Here is a 16,456-nt window from a genome sequence, read left to right on the forward strand (position 1 = left end):
AGCCGAGGAAATAGCCATTAAAAACAGAACTTTCCAAGATAACAACTTGATATCAATGGAATGAAGGGGTTCAAACGGAACACCCTGTAAAACATTAAGAACTAAGTTCAAACTCCATGGCGGAGCAACAGTTTTAAACACAGGCTTAATCCTAGCTAAAGCCTGACAAAAAGCTTGAACGTCTGGAACTTCTGACAGACGTTTGTGTAAAAGAATGGACAGAGCTGAAATCTGTCCCTTTAAAGAACTAGCAGATAATCCCTTTTCTAAACCTTCTTGTAGAAAAGACAATATCCTTGGAATCCTAACCTTACTCCATGAGTAACTCTTGGATTCGCACCAATATAAGTATTTACGCCATATTTTATGGTAAATCCTTCTGGTAACAGGCTTCCTAGCCTGTATTAAGGTATCAATAACTGGCTCAGAAAAACCACGTTTTGATAAAATCAAGCGTTCAATTTCCAAGCAGTCAGCTTCAGAGAAGTTAGATTTTGATGTTTGAATGGACCCTGGATCAGAAGGTCCTGTTTCAGAGGTAGAGACCAAGGCGGACAGGATGACATGTCCACTAGATCTGCATACCAAGTCCTGCGTGGCCATGCAGGTGCTATTAGAATCACTGATGCTCTCTCCTGTTTGATTCTGGCAATCAATCGAGGAAGCATCGGGAAGGGTGGAAACACATAAGCCATCCCGAAGGTCCAAGGTGCTGTCAAAGCATCTATCAGAACCGCTCCCGGATCCCTGGATCTGGACCCGTAGCGAGGAAGCTTGGCGTTCTGACGAGACGCCATGAGATCTATCTCTGGTTTGCCCCAACGTCGAAGTATCTGGGCAAAGACCTCCGGATGAAGTTCCCACTCCCCCGGATGAAAAGTCTGACGACTTAAGAAATCCGCCTCCCAGTTCTCCACTCCCGGGATGTGGATTGCAGACAGGTGGCAAGAGTGAGACTCTGCCCAGCGAATTATCTTTGATACTTCCATCATTGCTAGGGAGCTTCTTGTCCCTCCCTGATGGTTGATGTAAGCTACAGTCGTGATGTTGTCCGACTGAAACCTGATGAACCCCCGAGTTGTTAACTGGGGCCAAGCCAGAAGGGCATTGAGAACTGCTCTCAATTCCAGAATGTTTATTGGAAGGAGACTCTCCTCCTGATTCCATAGTCCCTGAGCCTTCAGAGAATTCCAGACAGCACCCCAACCTAGAAGGCTGGCGTCTGTTGTTACAATTGTCCAGTCTGGCCTGCTGAATGGCATTCCCCTGGACAGGTGTGGCCGATAAAGCCACCATAGAAGAGAATTTCTGGTCTCTTGATTCAGATTCAGAGTGGGGGACAAATCTGAGTAATCCCCATTCCACTGACTTAGCATGCACAATTGCAGCGGTCTGAGATGTAGGCGTGCAAAAGGTACTATGTCCATTGCCGCTACCATTAAGCCGATCACCTCCATGCATTGAGCTACTGACGGGTGTTGAATGGAATGAAGGACCCGGCATGCATTTTGAAGCTTTGTTAACCTGTCTTCTGTCAGGTAAATCTTCATTTCTACAGAATCTATCAGAGTCCCCAAGAAGGGAACTCTTGTGAGTGGAAAGAGAGAACTCTTCTTTTCGTTCACCTTCCATCCATGCGACCTTAGAAATGCCAGTACTAACTCTGTATGAGACTTGGCAGTTTGAAATCTTGAAGCTTGTATCAGAATGTCGTCTAGGTACGGAGCTACCGAAATTCCTCGCGGTCTTAGTACCGCCAGAAGAGTACCCAGAACCTTTGTGAAGATTCTTGGAGCTGTAGCCAATCCGAATGGAAGAGCTACAAACTGGTAATGCCTGTCTAGAAAGGCAAACCTTAGATACCGGTAATGATTTCTGTGAATCGGTATGTGAAGGTAAGCATCCTTTAAATCCACTGTGGTCATGTACTGACCCTCTTGGATCATGGGCAAAATTGTTTGAATCGTTTCCATCTTGAACGATGGAACTCTTAGGAATTTGTTTAGGATCTTTAAATCCAAGATTGGCCTGAAAGTTCCCTCTTTTTTGGGAACTACAAACAGATTTGAGTAAAACCCTTGTCCTTGTTCCGACCGCGGAACTGGATGGATCACTCCCATTAATAAAAGATCTTGTACGCAGCGTAGGAACGCTTCTTTCTTTATTTGGTTTGTTGACAACCTTGACAGATGAAATCTCCCTCTTGGGGGAGAGGATTTGAAGTCCAGAAGGTATCCCTGAGATATGATCTCTAACGCCCAGGGATCCTGAACATCTCTTGCCCAAGCCTGGGCGAAGAGAGAAAGTCTGCCCCCTACTAGATCCGGTCCCGGATCAGGGGCCCTCGATTCATGCTGTCTTAGGGGCAGCAGCAGGTTTCCTGGCCTGCTTGCCCTTGTTCCAGGACTGGTTAGGTTTCCAGCCTTGTCTGTAGCGAGCAACAGCTCCTTCCTGTTTTGGTGCAGAGGAAGTTGATGCTGTTACTGCTTTAAAATTACGAAAGGAACGAAAATTAGACTGTCTAGCCCTAGGTTTGGCTTTGTCCTGAGGCAGGGCATGGCCTTTACCTCCTGTAATGTCAGCGATAATCTCCTTCAAACCGGGCCTGAATAAGGTCTGCCCTTTGAAAGGTATATTAAGCAATTTAGATTTAGAAGTAACATCAGCTGACCAGGATTTTAGCCACAGCGCTCTGCGTGCCTGAATGGCAAATCCGGAATTCTTAGCCGTAAGTTTAGTTAAATGTACTACGGCATCTGAAATAAATGAGTTAGCTAACTTAAGGGTTCTAAGTTTGAGTGTAATCTCATCTAGTGTAGATGATTCAAGTGTCTCTTCCAGAGACTCAAACCAAAATGCTGCTGCAGCCGTGACAGGCGCAATACATGCAAGAGGTTGCAATATAAAACCTTGTTGAACAAACATTTTCTTAAGGTAACCCTCTAATTTTTTATCCATTGGATCTGAAAAGGCACAGCTATCCTCCACCGGGATAGTGGTACGCTTAGCTAAAGTAGAAACTGCTCCCTCCACCTTAGGGACCGTTTGCCATAAGTCACGTGTGGTGGCGTCTTTTGGAAACATTTTTCTAAATATCGGAGGAGGTGAGAACGGCACACCGGGCCTATCCCACTCCTTAGTAACAATTTCAGTAAGTCTCTTAGGTATAGGAAAGACATCAGTACTCGCCGGTACCGCAAAATATTTATCCAACCTACACATTTTCTCTGGTATTGCAACTGTGTTACAATCATTCAGAGCCGCTAACACCTCCCCTAGAAATACACGGAGGTTTTCCAGCTTAAATTTAAAATTTGAAATATCTGAATCCAGTCTGTTTGGATCAGAACCGTCACCCACAGAATGAAGTTCTCCGTCCTCATGTTCTGCCGCCTGTGACGCAGTGTCTGACATGGCCCTAATATTATCAGCGCACTCTGTTCTCACCCCAGAGTGATCACGCTTGCCTCTAAGTTCTGGTAATTTAGCCAAAACTTCAGTCATAACAGTAGCCATATCCTGTAATGTGATTTGAAATGGCCGCCCAGATGTACTCGGCGCTACAATATCACGCACCTCCCGAGCGGGAGATGCAGGTACTGACACGTGAGGCGAGTTAGTCGGCATAACTCTCCCCTAGTTGTCTGGTGAAATATGTTCAATTTGTACAGATTGACTTTTATTTAAAGTAGCATCAATACAGTTAGTACATAAATTTCTATTGGGCTCCACTTTGGCATTAGCACATATAGCACATGTATCTTCCTCTGAATCAGACATGTTTAACACACTAGCAATTAACTAGCAACTTGGAAATGCTTTTTCAAGTAATTTACAATAATATGAAAACGAACTGTGCCTATAAGAAGCACAGAAAAAATTATGACAGTTGAAAATAATTAAGTTATAGCATCAAATCTTTGTAAGAAATATACAATTTTAGCAAAGGATTGTTCCCATTAGCAAAGGATAACTAACCCTGGCAGCAGAAAAAATACACAAATAAACGTTTTTTATCACAGTCAACTACACTCTTCACAGCTCTGCTGTGATGATTACCTCCCTCAAAAAAGGCTTTGGAGATCCCTGAGTTCTGTAGAGATGAACCGGATCATGCAGGAAGAAAATGAACCTCTGACTGAGTTTTTTGATGCGTAGTAAAAGCGCCAAAAATGGCCCCTCCCCCTCACACATAACAGTGAGAGAGATCAGTGAACTGCTTTAATTTAAACAAAACTATTGCCAAGTGGAAAAAATAGTGCCCAAAACATTTTTTCACCCAGTACCTCAGAGAAATAAACGTTTTTACATGCCAAAAAAAAAAAAAAACGTTTAACCTCAATAAATTAATTGTTATTTAAAACCTATTGCAAGTCCCTGCAAATTAGGTTAAGTTTATGGATACAGTATAAATCCAGTGAAGTACCATTCCCCAGAATACTGAAGTGTAAAATATACATACATGACAGCCTGATACCAGCTACATCTACTGCATTTAAGGCTGAGTTTACATTATAACGGTATGGCAGGATTTTCTCATCAATTCCATGTCAGAAAATAACAAACTGCTACATACCTCTTTGCAGATTAATCTGCCCGCTGTCCCCTGATCTGAAGTTTACCTCTCCTCAGATGGCCGAGAAACAGCAATATGATCTTAACTACTCCGGCTAAAATCATAGAAAAAAACTCATGTAGATTCTTCTTCAAATTCTACCAGAGAATGAATAACACACTCCGGTGCTATTATAAAATAACAAACTTTTGATTGAAGGTAATAAACTAATTAAATCACCACAGTCCTCTCACACATCCTATCTATTCGTTGGGTGCAAGAGAATGACTGGAGGTGACGTAGGGGGGAGGAGCTATATAGCAGCTCTGCTGGGTGAATCCTCTTGCACTTCCTGTAGGGGAGGAGATAATATCCCAGAAGTAATGATGACCCGTGGACTGACCACACTTAACAGGAGAAATGGACATGAAACCCAAAAATGTTCTTTTATGTTTCAGATAGAGTATATATTTTCAAACAACTTACCAATTTACTTCTATTATCAATTTTGCTTTACACTCTTGGCATCCTTTATTGAAGGAGCAGCAATGCACTACTGGGAGCAAGCTAAACACATGTGTAAGCCAATGAAAAGAGGCATATATGTGCAGCTCCCAGCTCCTGATCCTAACTAGGTATTCATTTCAACAAAGCATGCCAAGAGAACTAAGCAAATTATATAATAGTAAATTGGAAAGTTGTTAAAAAATTGTACGCTCTGTCTGAATTCATGTGCCTTTAAAAGTGTATAAATAAAAGTTATGTTTTAATATAATAATAATCAATATGTGTTAAAGGCATACTGGAAAGCTTAGTAAATCTAAATATCCCTTTACTGAGTGTAAAGAACCCACTAAGGAATGCTTTTGCAAAAGAGTCTAGAGATTCACATGTATTTAATTTACTATCATTTTTCTGTGATCTCTTTATCCAATTCCTTCATTTACCTCATTCTCATAATCAGCTACAATATCTTAATAATGCATATGCCCACCTCTCCTTATATCCATTTAAATGTTATGAAAAAGTAGAGAATAGTTTATATATTTTTTGGTTAAGCACGTTCATCCACATGGTTTAAATGAACAAATTATTTTTAGTGCTTTTCTTTAAGCATGTCAGGTGATGGGGCTGCGTGGCTTACCACTAATCTGCTTAATACTGTGTGATTATCCTTTGGTAAATGAGGACTTGGGTAGACAGTTGCAATCAAGTGGGACACTCTGTAATACGGAATCACCCTTTTTTTAAAGGGACAGTCAACACCAGAATTTTTGTTGTTTAAAAAGATAGATAATCCCTTAATTACCAATTCCCCAGTTTTGCCTAACCAACACAGTTATAATTATACATGTTTTACCTCTGTAATTACCTTGTATCTAAGCCTCATCAGATTGCGCTCTTATTTCAGTTCTTTTGACAGACTTACAGTTTAGCCAATCAGATCTGTCTCCATGGTAAATTAAATTCACGTGCATAAGCTCAATGTTATCTATATGAAACACATGAACTAATGCCCTCTAGTGGTGAAAAACTATCAAAATGCATTTAGATTAGAGGCGGCCTTCAAGGTCTAAGAAATTAGCATATGAACCTCCTAGGTTTAGCTTTCATCTAAGAATACCAAGAGAACAAAACAAAATTGGTGATAAAAGTAAATTGGAAAGTTGTTTAAAATTACATGCCCTATCTGAATCATGAAAGTTTTTTTTTGGACTTGATTGTCCCTTTAAGCTGTTTTGTAACTATATGAACTTCAGATGACGGTATATAAATCTTAACCCTTTGGCAGCTAAGCCGTTTCCCACCTGGGTGCTAAGCTGATTTTGAGCTTTTTGTTGCAGTTCACTTTTAAACACTTTTAGAAGTAAAGGTTGCGTGAATAAACTATACAAACTATATATTGTTTTTTTCAACAGACCCAGCAGATTAAAAATATACCATTATTATATGTGTATGTATCATCGGGTTTAAAAAATAGCATGTAAAATGTGAAAGAAGTGTATTTTTTTTACTCCTGACTCAATACATAATAGTATGTAATTTTTTTTTTTTTTAAGCTTTATCATCAAAACCTGTGTAGATAAATATTTGTCGTAGGTAACCTGTCTGAAATAAGCAGAAATTGAGAACATTTCACTGTTTTTCCCACTGTTTTATTACAGGCATGTCAATTTGATAAATTTTTAAAAACGGCTTCTTAGAATTTACTGTACTGTTTTCGGCAATTAAACAGTTCCAGCCACCTGAGAAATTAAAATGGGGTACACAGAGCACACATTTTCAGAAAGTACACCCCTTGGTGCAATCCAATGAGGGGCTATAAGTATTTCTTAAATGAATTTGGGGTGTGCAGCAATTAATGGAATAAGTGGCATTGCTTAATTTTTTTTAATTCTTAGCAAAGAGCCATATTCCACTTATTATTACATTGTCTATTTTTGTGCTAGCAATACATGTAACCCCTCATTTGATGCGCCAAGGGGTGTACTTTCCAAAAATGTGTACTTTATTTAATGTATCTTAGTTTCCCAGGTTTCTACAGCTGTCTGATTGCAGACATAACCCATAAAAATTGAAAGGCAATATTTTTAGACGATTTCAAGATTGCCATGTCTGCAATTAATCAGTTCTAGCCACTTGGAAAATTAAAATATGGTACTGTACACAAAGCACACATTTGTAGAAAGTACAGCCTTTGGCGCATCAAATGAGGGTCTCCATGTATCTCGCACATAATTGAGGTGCGCAACAATTAATGGAGTACGGTGCTTTGCAAAAAAAATACTTTTTTTTTTCTTTTTTTCTTTTTAGCAAAGAGCCATATTCCACTTATTATTACATTGTCTATTTTTGCGCTAGCAATACATGTGACCCCTCATTTGATGCAGCTTGGTGTGTACTTTATAGAAATATTTAGTTTATTTACCATTTGCAATTATGCATCATCAGTAAAGGAATCAGTCTGAGCTCATAGAGAACTCAGCTGCTTCCTCAACACTGAGAGGCTTAGCCATAATTCTCTTTACAAAATAAATAGATATTTTTAAAGGAATTATGTCACTAGAAAATATATAATTTTTATTGCTAAAAATAAGCTTCTTTGCAGTAAAAATACAGAAGTTTTGAAATATGTAGAGCGCTGCGTAAAGAGGATGTTTTACTCATCTTCCATGCAATGCTAAAAGACTGATTATAAAAATATTATTTGGTGTTTTTTTTTTATTTTTATTTTTTTTAAAAAGCATTCCTCTACCATTTATTAATTTGTAACCACATTATCCAGGTGATTATGGGATTACAAATATAATATTGGTCCGTATTGTAAAAGGGAATACAACATTTCTCAGCTGGGTGATCACTGTGGTAACGCTGGTTACCACAGTGATCATTTAACTATAATACTTAAACTGATATTTATTTTTCGAAAATAAACAACTTTATTTTTATAAAATATATTTTTGAGGTCTCTAGGCAATTTTGATCTTTATTTATGTGCCTTTATAGACCCCCAAATCCTTTTTTTTTATTTATTTTTTTACTTTTTTATAAATATTTTATTTTTTATTACACACCCCAAAGACTTATACCATTGGAAAGGGTAGACAATTAGATTTCCAATGGTGGGCCTTGGGGGTCTGTAGCTTAGATACAGGCATCTGAGCAGCATGCCCCCATCTCCCTATAACTGACAATTGTCAGTTTTAAATAAAGTTTTGCGATGATGTCATCGCGTCATTGCACGTGACGTCACTGCGGAAAACGTGAAGCCCCAGCAATGTCTGTCAATATACAGACCAGATCGCTGTGGGGTTGGACTGGATGAAGGTCCTAGACCTCCATCAAGGTGGGTGAGTGCTAGTGACGGCTCAGAGCCGTCGTTAGCACCCCAGTGGGAAACTTTGCGACGGCTCTGAGCCGTCGTTAGCACTCAAGGGGTTAAAAGGACATGAAACCCCAACATTTTGTTTCATGATTCAGATACATCATGCAATTTTAAACACATTTCTAATTTACTTCTATTTTTAGTTTTTTTTTCCTTGTTATCTTTTGTTAAAAAGCAGGGAAGTAAGCTCAGTAGTGTGCATATATCTGGAGCACTATATAGCAGTAGTGGGATGGACCCTACACTGCAAAAAAAAAAAAATGAAGGAAGATAGAGGGATTGGGAGCTACACTACAGAAATAAAGGGGGGATTGGGGCTCCTAACTAACGATCGCCAGAGAAGGGAAGTGTGGGGACCACTACACTACTGAAATATATATATTTTAAATCAAATTAAAAAAAGTATTTATTGGATACTGGCAGATGGCTGCCATTAGTGGGAAGAGGAGGGTTAGAGAGCTACTTGGGGGGATCAGGGAGGTGGGAGACTTGAGGTGGATCACTCCACTGCAGGAAAATAGTAATAATAAAAAAATCTAAACTGGATACTGTCAGACTGACTGCCAGTACCTAATATGGTCGGGATGAGTGTGGGTGGTGGAAGAGAGCTGTTTGGGAGGGATCAGGGGTGGGAGTTGCTCGGTAAGAGGGTAATCTCTACACTACAGCTAAATTTAACCTTACAAACAACCTGATTAACTCCATCACTGCCAGGAATAATAGAAGTGTGCTGCGCAGCTGCAATAAGCAGCATTAAAAAACCAATAGTAAAGTCATGTATGTCTACTATTTCTGAACAAAGGGGATACCAGATAAGCTTTTACAATAAATAATATAATTGAGAAACCCAAAGTTTGTAAAAAAAAATTAACAATTTGGCGGTAATATGATTACATTTGGCGGTAATATGGTGACATGAAATATACCAAAATGGGCATAGATCAATATTTTGGGTTATCTGCTTAAATATAATATATAGTTTTGACAGGTAAAATAAAAACACGGCTCTATTTCTTTTCAAATGGAGTGCTAGCAAAAAATGCTAAAAATTCTCTGTTATTTTGTTCTTCTCTGAAATCCCTGGTAGCTGAGTAAGACATTTGTGGGGTACATTTATCAATCCTGCTTTAATATTTTATTAAGGTTAAAAGACCACAAGCAATTTTGCCTTCTTAGGCCTAGATTACGAGTGGAACGCTAACTGTTGTGCACGAGCGAAAAGGGGTTTATTGCGACTATGCGTATTACAAGTTGATTTAATGCACGTTGGGATATCGCAACTTCAGATCTCTGGTTCACTGTTATACTCGACTAAAAAGTTGCACAAAACACATCAAAATACATTTAAAGGTATAGTTACAATCATAATAACACTGTCTGATAAAAATGATTTAATAAAAATATTGCATAAAGTTATAAGGGCTCAAAGATATGAGGTCTCAGGGGTGTTAGAAGAAAAAAAGACTTCAAAGGACTTTAACATAGAGATGCATACATACATGTATAAATTATGTACAGTATATGTGTGTGTATATACAATTATGTACAGTATATGTGTGTGTATATACAGTATATATATATATGTGTGTATATATGTATTTACAGACATATACACATATAGACACATAATACATTATTGTGTGTATATGTGTATATATATATATATATATATATATATATATATATAAGTTCATTGGAGCTCTTTGCAGTAAAGTAGCTGAAAACATGTAAAATCATACTTATGCAATATTCATATTTAATAAGGGTTTTAACTGTGTATGTAGTGTAAATATTTCACATTCCAATGTTCTTCACATAGGGCAATATGTTCTATGTATTTTTAAATAAATATATATATATATTTATATATATTTATATATCCATATATAATCACACACATGGGTATAGATATATAGCTTACCAAAAATATATATATATATATATATATATATTTAAGCATAAATAGAACGTATTCTTCTATGTGAAGAAATATGGAATGTGAAATATTTATATTTCATGTTTGGTTAGTGCACTTAAGAAATGTGATTGGGTTTGTGCAAGAGCAAGGGTGTTATATTTTTCTCACTTTTCAAAGCTCCATTGAAGTCTATGGGGGAATACGTTAACATGGTCGAGATATTTGAACGTTAACGTTATTCTATGGGGTAATTCGTTATCGTGGTTGAGATAAAAAGCCTTAGTCTAGCTAATGCGCAAACTACTGCTCTATTAGTAATCTAGCCCTTAATTGGGACAGATTCTTATAGGCAGCATTTGATTAAAGTATGAATATTGTGCCCTTGTTACTTGGTTCTAATTGACTTCATATAAGGAGTATATTTTACCCAGTTGTTATCAAGCATTCGGGTTGCTATGGGAGTGCTGATATGCCACTAGCATGGAGGTGGAGACTTCTCCCCAGCTACCATACAGTGTTGGGACGGCTGTATATACATTACTAGGATAGAGGTGTCGTGGGACGTGTCTATTTTTGTCGCCATACAGTCAGAGCCTTTACTGGTTTTCTAGCAAGCATTTATGTCACTGTGAATGCAGTTTACTGGGAATTCGTTGTAAGATTAAGAGTCGTGATAAGGTGTATATATGTCAGGGCAACAAATCATAAGGACCGATCTATTATGGGCTATACATATGTAGATTGAGAATGTTAATCTTGATAAGATTCACTTTCTGTAATTAAGATATCTATCTATCTTTCTATATATATATATATATATATATATATATATATATATATATATATATATATATATATATGTATATAAATAAATACACACACACATACACAGACTTTTAGGGCATTCAGATTTTACAGTTGGATCTGTAGTTATGTTTTGGCAGTTTAGGGTGGGATTGTTGTCTATGATTGATTATATGGAGGACAGGTAGCAGCTTTCCTCAGATTGGCTAAGTTAATATCGGAGCTTCCGGAGCTTCCACCTTTAAAAAAAGCTGTTTTCTGCAGAAATGTGCGTCATCGCTTGGGCCAGCTTTTTGCTTTTGAAATCACTAAGGACATCTCCCTGGGAGGTGTGGTTAAAATGGTTAACATATTATTTTGTAATTGTGTGCTGGCTGTTTTACTGTGTCACATATTAATATATATAGTGGTAAACACCCAGATTGCCCCAGTTTAGTGGGAGCTCTTTCAAGAATAGAGTAGTTGTGTCGGAATCATCTCCCGAGAGATATGCGCACAGTAATTCGTTTTTTGCAGTACGTTCTACCATTTTGTGTACTCTATTGATATTAATGTGACTCTAGACACAGAGGTATGATAGGATTTTTTGTCTTTTTTTTTTAATTGGTACAAGTTAATCTTTACTTTTTGTTTTCCTCTGTAATCTGTTAAATTAATACAATATCATCTATACTATAATCACGTTTGTAACGCGTCCATCGGTGTCGCCAGTTGCGCACACATCCTCAAAGGAATGTTGGCTGCGCGAGGCAGCCAAAAGAATCCACCTGGATGCAGTGGTGGATTCTTTCACCACCCTGACATTTTTGGAATCCACCTGGATGCAGTGTAGGCAAACCCGAAGCCTAAAAAAAAAAAACACGCAACCGCCCGCACGAAATATAAAAAAAAAACACGTAACCGCCCGCAAGAAATAAATAAAAAACACGTAACCGCCCGCACGAATTAAAACAAAAAAAACCTGTCCGCACGAAGTATAACAAAAAAACCTAACCTCCCGCACGAAGTATTAACAAGCACCTAAACAGCAAACCCCCACAGCACAAAATAATAAAGTAATTAACCCCTAATCCGCAAATAACATAATTAAAATATTAACCCCTAAACCGTCAACCCCTCACATCGCAATAAACCATATCACCTATTAACCCCTAAGCCAACAAACCCCCACATCGCAATAAACCTAATTAACCCATTAACCCCTAAGCTGCCAACCCCCAACATCGCAATATACCAAATTAACCTATTAACTCCTAAACCGCCAACCACCCCACAACTCAAATAACTAATTTAATTACTAAGCCCCCTAACCTAACACCCCCTAAATTAACCTCAATACTAAGTTACACTTAAATTAAACCTAATATTAAATTACAAAAAAAAATATCTAAAATTACAAAAAATAAAAAAACTCTAACATTACAGAAAAAAAAACAAAATTATCAAAAAAAATATTAAACCTAATCCCTATGAAAATAAAAAAGACCCCCCCAAAATAAAAACACCCCCTAAACTAAACTACCAATAGCCCTTAAAAGGGCCTTTTGTAGGGCATTGCCTTAAGTTAAACAGCTCTTTTACATTTAAAAATTACTAAATCCCTTAACCCTAACAGTAAAACCCCCCACCCACCAAACCCCCCAAAATAAAAAAAACTTACACTAAAAGAACCTAAAGTACTCATTGCCCATTAAGGGGCATTTGTATGGGCATTGCCCTTAAAAGGGCATTCAACTCTTTTACTGCATTTAAAAGGGCAATCAGCTCTTTTCCAGCCCATTAAATCCCTAATCTTAAAAAAAAAAAAAAAAAAAATCCTAACACTAAGCTCCAAATAGGTACTCACCGTTCCTGAAGTCCGGCGGAGAAGGTCTTCTTCCAGGCGGCTCCATCATCTTCTTTCTTCATCCGGAGCAAAGGCAGCATGGAGCAGAGGTGCGGAGTTGGCTTCCCCGATACGTGGATCCTCAGTGGTGGTCCTCAACGGCGGTGGTCCTCGTCGGCGTGGAGGCTCCTCCTTATGCGATCGTCTGTAGCACACTAAAGATTGAATGCAAGGTACCCCATATTTATTGGGGTACCTTGAATTCCTATTGGCTGAAATTTTGAAAACAGCCAATAGGATTTCAGTAGCTCTAATCCTATTGGCTGATTTCAAAATTTCAGCCAATAGGAATTCAAGGTACCCTAAATTGATTGCCGAACCTTGCATTCAATCTTTAGTGTACGACAGACATCGGATGAATAGGAGCCTCCATGCTGTTGAGGACCAATGCTGAGAATCCACGCATCGAGAAGACAACTCCGCACCTCCGCTCCGCGGTCCTGGTAAGGACCGCCACTGAAGATCCACAGCTCCGCACCGCCTTCGCTCTGGATAAAGATAGAAGATGATGGAGCCGCCTGGAAGAATACCTTCTCCGCCGGACTTCAGGACCCCTGAGTACCTTTTTGGGGCTTAGTGTTAGAATTTTTTTTTTTTTTTAAATGTTTAAGATTAGGGATTTAATGGGCTTGAAAAGAGCAATGCCCATACAAATGCCCCTTTAGGGGCAATGGGTAGTTTAGGTTTTTTTAGTGTCAGGTTTTTTTTTATTTTGGGAGGTTTAATGGGTAGGGTTTTTTTACTGTTAGGGGGTAATTGGTAATTTGTTTAGGTAAAAGAGCTGTTTAACTTAGGGCAATGCCCTACAAAAGCCATTTTAAGGGCTATTGGTAGTTTAGTATTAGATTAGGGGGTGTTTTTATTGTGGGGGGATTTTTTATTTTAATAGGAGTATTAATTTAGGTTTACATTTTTTTTTTGGATAGCTTGGTTTATTTTCTTCTGTAATTTTAAATTATTTTTGTTGTTGTAATTTTAGCTTTGGGGGTTGTAGTTTTTTTTTAAATAGACTGCCCCCCTGGGCAGGCTTATCGCCTAGTTGAGTAATATTGTGATTTGAATTGTGTGCCATAATTACTTTTACGTTTTTCTATATGGCTCTATTTAAAGTAAATGGCGCTCCCAACACTATATATTTGTGTATGGGTAAAGGGATTTAGTAGTTGTGTGTAAAGAAGACAATAATTTGAATGCCTTTAAAGTATATAAGTATATATATGAAATTATTTGAATTGTCAACTTTTCTTCTTTTAGTAAAGAGATCTCTCACCGCATTATTGGTGGTCAGTAATACTCTTAAGTAATGAATATATATTTAAAAATATATCCCACGTGTTAGGAAGCTATGGACTCTCATCAGCTAAGAAGGAAATATTTTTTCCTTTGCATATTCTAAAATTCATTTTCTTTCCTAGATAATATTTTCAATGTTAAGCTCCACCTAAAATCATTCAAATAACCTCTCCTATTGCTGATAAGCCCATATTTCAGAGTACAAAAATAAATGTAACTGCTTTTATCATATCGTACTTTTGAAAAATGTGATCATGTCTGTTTGTTGTCAACAGGACAGAGTTGCTGTATGGAATGGGAAACAAGTCTTAGTGTATGAACTAGCTGGACTTATTCTAAAAAACATAGGTAAGCTTGGATTTGTCTTGCATTTGTTTTACTTTAAATATGAAAGAGCTGCTTACTAAACTCAAAGGGACATGAACCCCAATTTCTTTCTTTCATGATTCAGATAGAGCAAACAATTTTAAACACATTATTCTTTGCTAAAGAAGCAAGGTACTACTGTGAGCTAGCTGAAAGCCAATGACAAGAGGCGTTGTTGTGCCACCAATCAGCAGCTTCTGAGCCTACATACTTTTCAGCAAAGTATACGAAGAGAACAAAACAAATTAGATAAGAGAAATTGGAAAGTTATTTGAAATCACATGCTCTATCTGAATCATGAAAGAATAAATGTGGGTTTCATGTCCCTTTAACGAAATGTCAGTGTAAAATTAACTCCTGGAATCTTTTATCAAAGGTCTATTAGTACAAATCAAGATATATATAACAATCACACATTTTAGCAAGCATTTTTAAATCAGTATTAAACCATACGTGTCATACAAAAAACAAGTAATTTAAAATGTAGAGAACTTTGAGATTTTTTTTTCACAGGCATAAAATTCAAATTTATTACATAGTTTTAAGTTTGTGAAACCAATTTTGAGAAGTGTTTTGTACATTTATTTTAAATATGTGAATATACTTTCAAGGACAAAAATAAATACATTTAACGTGTTTTACATTCATCTTATACATTATTTGGTTTCCCAGTCCATTTCCACTCCCTTGCTACCAATGAAGGCGATGCTTTTTTTCTTTCACGATTCAGATAGAGCATTCAGTTTTAAAGGGGCAGTAAACCTAAAAAAATAATAGTGCAGAATTATATAACATTATCTTAGCGCTAACTTTATACATCAAAATATTGCTGCAGAATTATATAACATTATTTTTTAGGTTTACTGCCCCATTAAGCAACTTTCTAATTTACTCCTATTATCAATTTTTCTTCATTCTCTTGCTATCTTTATTTGAAAAAGAAGGAATATAAGCATAGCTGGCCCATTTTTAGTTCAGCGCCTTGGTAGCTCTAGCTGATTGGTAGCTAAATGTTGTCAGCTACTAAGCTTACATTCCAGCTTTTTCAAATAAAGATAGCAAGAGAACAAAGAAAAATTGATAATAGGAGTAAATTAGAAATTCACTTAAAATTACATGCTCTAGCTGAATCATGAAAGAAAAAAATTGGGTTTTGTGTACCTTTAACCCCTTCATGACCGAGGACGTGCCAGGCACGTCCTACAAAAAAATACCCTTCGTGACCAAGGACGTGCCTGGCACGTCCTCTGGGGTTTGAAGCTCTGGAAACGATCGTGATCACCCTTTTTAAGCACACCGATGCACCGATGCAGGGACAGTGCGCGCAATCATCGAAAGCGTGCGGGGGGGGGGGGGCGGGTGCGCACGCACACTACGCTAAATTGATTGAGGGAGAGGGAAATTAATGTTTGTAAAGGGATTGGGGAGGGGGTGTTTGGGGGGGGGGGCAGCTACACTACAGAAAATTAGGATTTTATGTTTTTTTTTAATGAAGAAGCCATTGTTTTTGAGGAAACTGGGTACTGGCAGACTCTTCCAGTACCCAAGATGGTGGAAAATAGGTAGAGAGGGGAGGGTTAGAGAGCTGTATTGGGGGGGATCAGAGAGGTTGGGGGCTAAGGGGGGATCCATCACTGCAAAATAAATATAAAAAGAAATTACTTTTATTTTAGTACTGGCAGACTTTCTGCCAGTACTTAAAGGGACACTAAACCCATTTTTTTTTCTTTTGTGATTCAGATAGAGCAT

General features: G+C 37.7%; 1 protein-coding gene across 1 annotated transcript in view; it reads left to right on the top strand.

Moving 5' to 3' along the window:
* IFT140 (intraflagellar transport 140) overlaps positions 1-16,456 on the top strand; it is a 519,705-nt gene that overhangs the window by 127,283 nt on the left and 375,966 nt on the right. The window contains exon 10 of the mRNA XM_053694547.1: positions 14,617-14,689. Coding sequence (XP_053550522.1) covers positions 14,617-14,689 — 73 coding nt within the window. The remainder of the gene's footprint in view (positions 1-14,616; positions 14,690-16,456) is intronic.

Source organism: Bombina bombina, chromosome 11, assembly GCF_027579735.1.
Source record: "Bombina bombina isolate aBomBom1 chromosome 11, aBomBom1.pri, whole genome shotgun sequence".
In the NCBI taxonomy this organism is placed as follows: domain Eukaryota; kingdom Metazoa; phylum Chordata; class Amphibia; order Anura; family Bombinatoridae; genus Bombina; species Bombina bombina.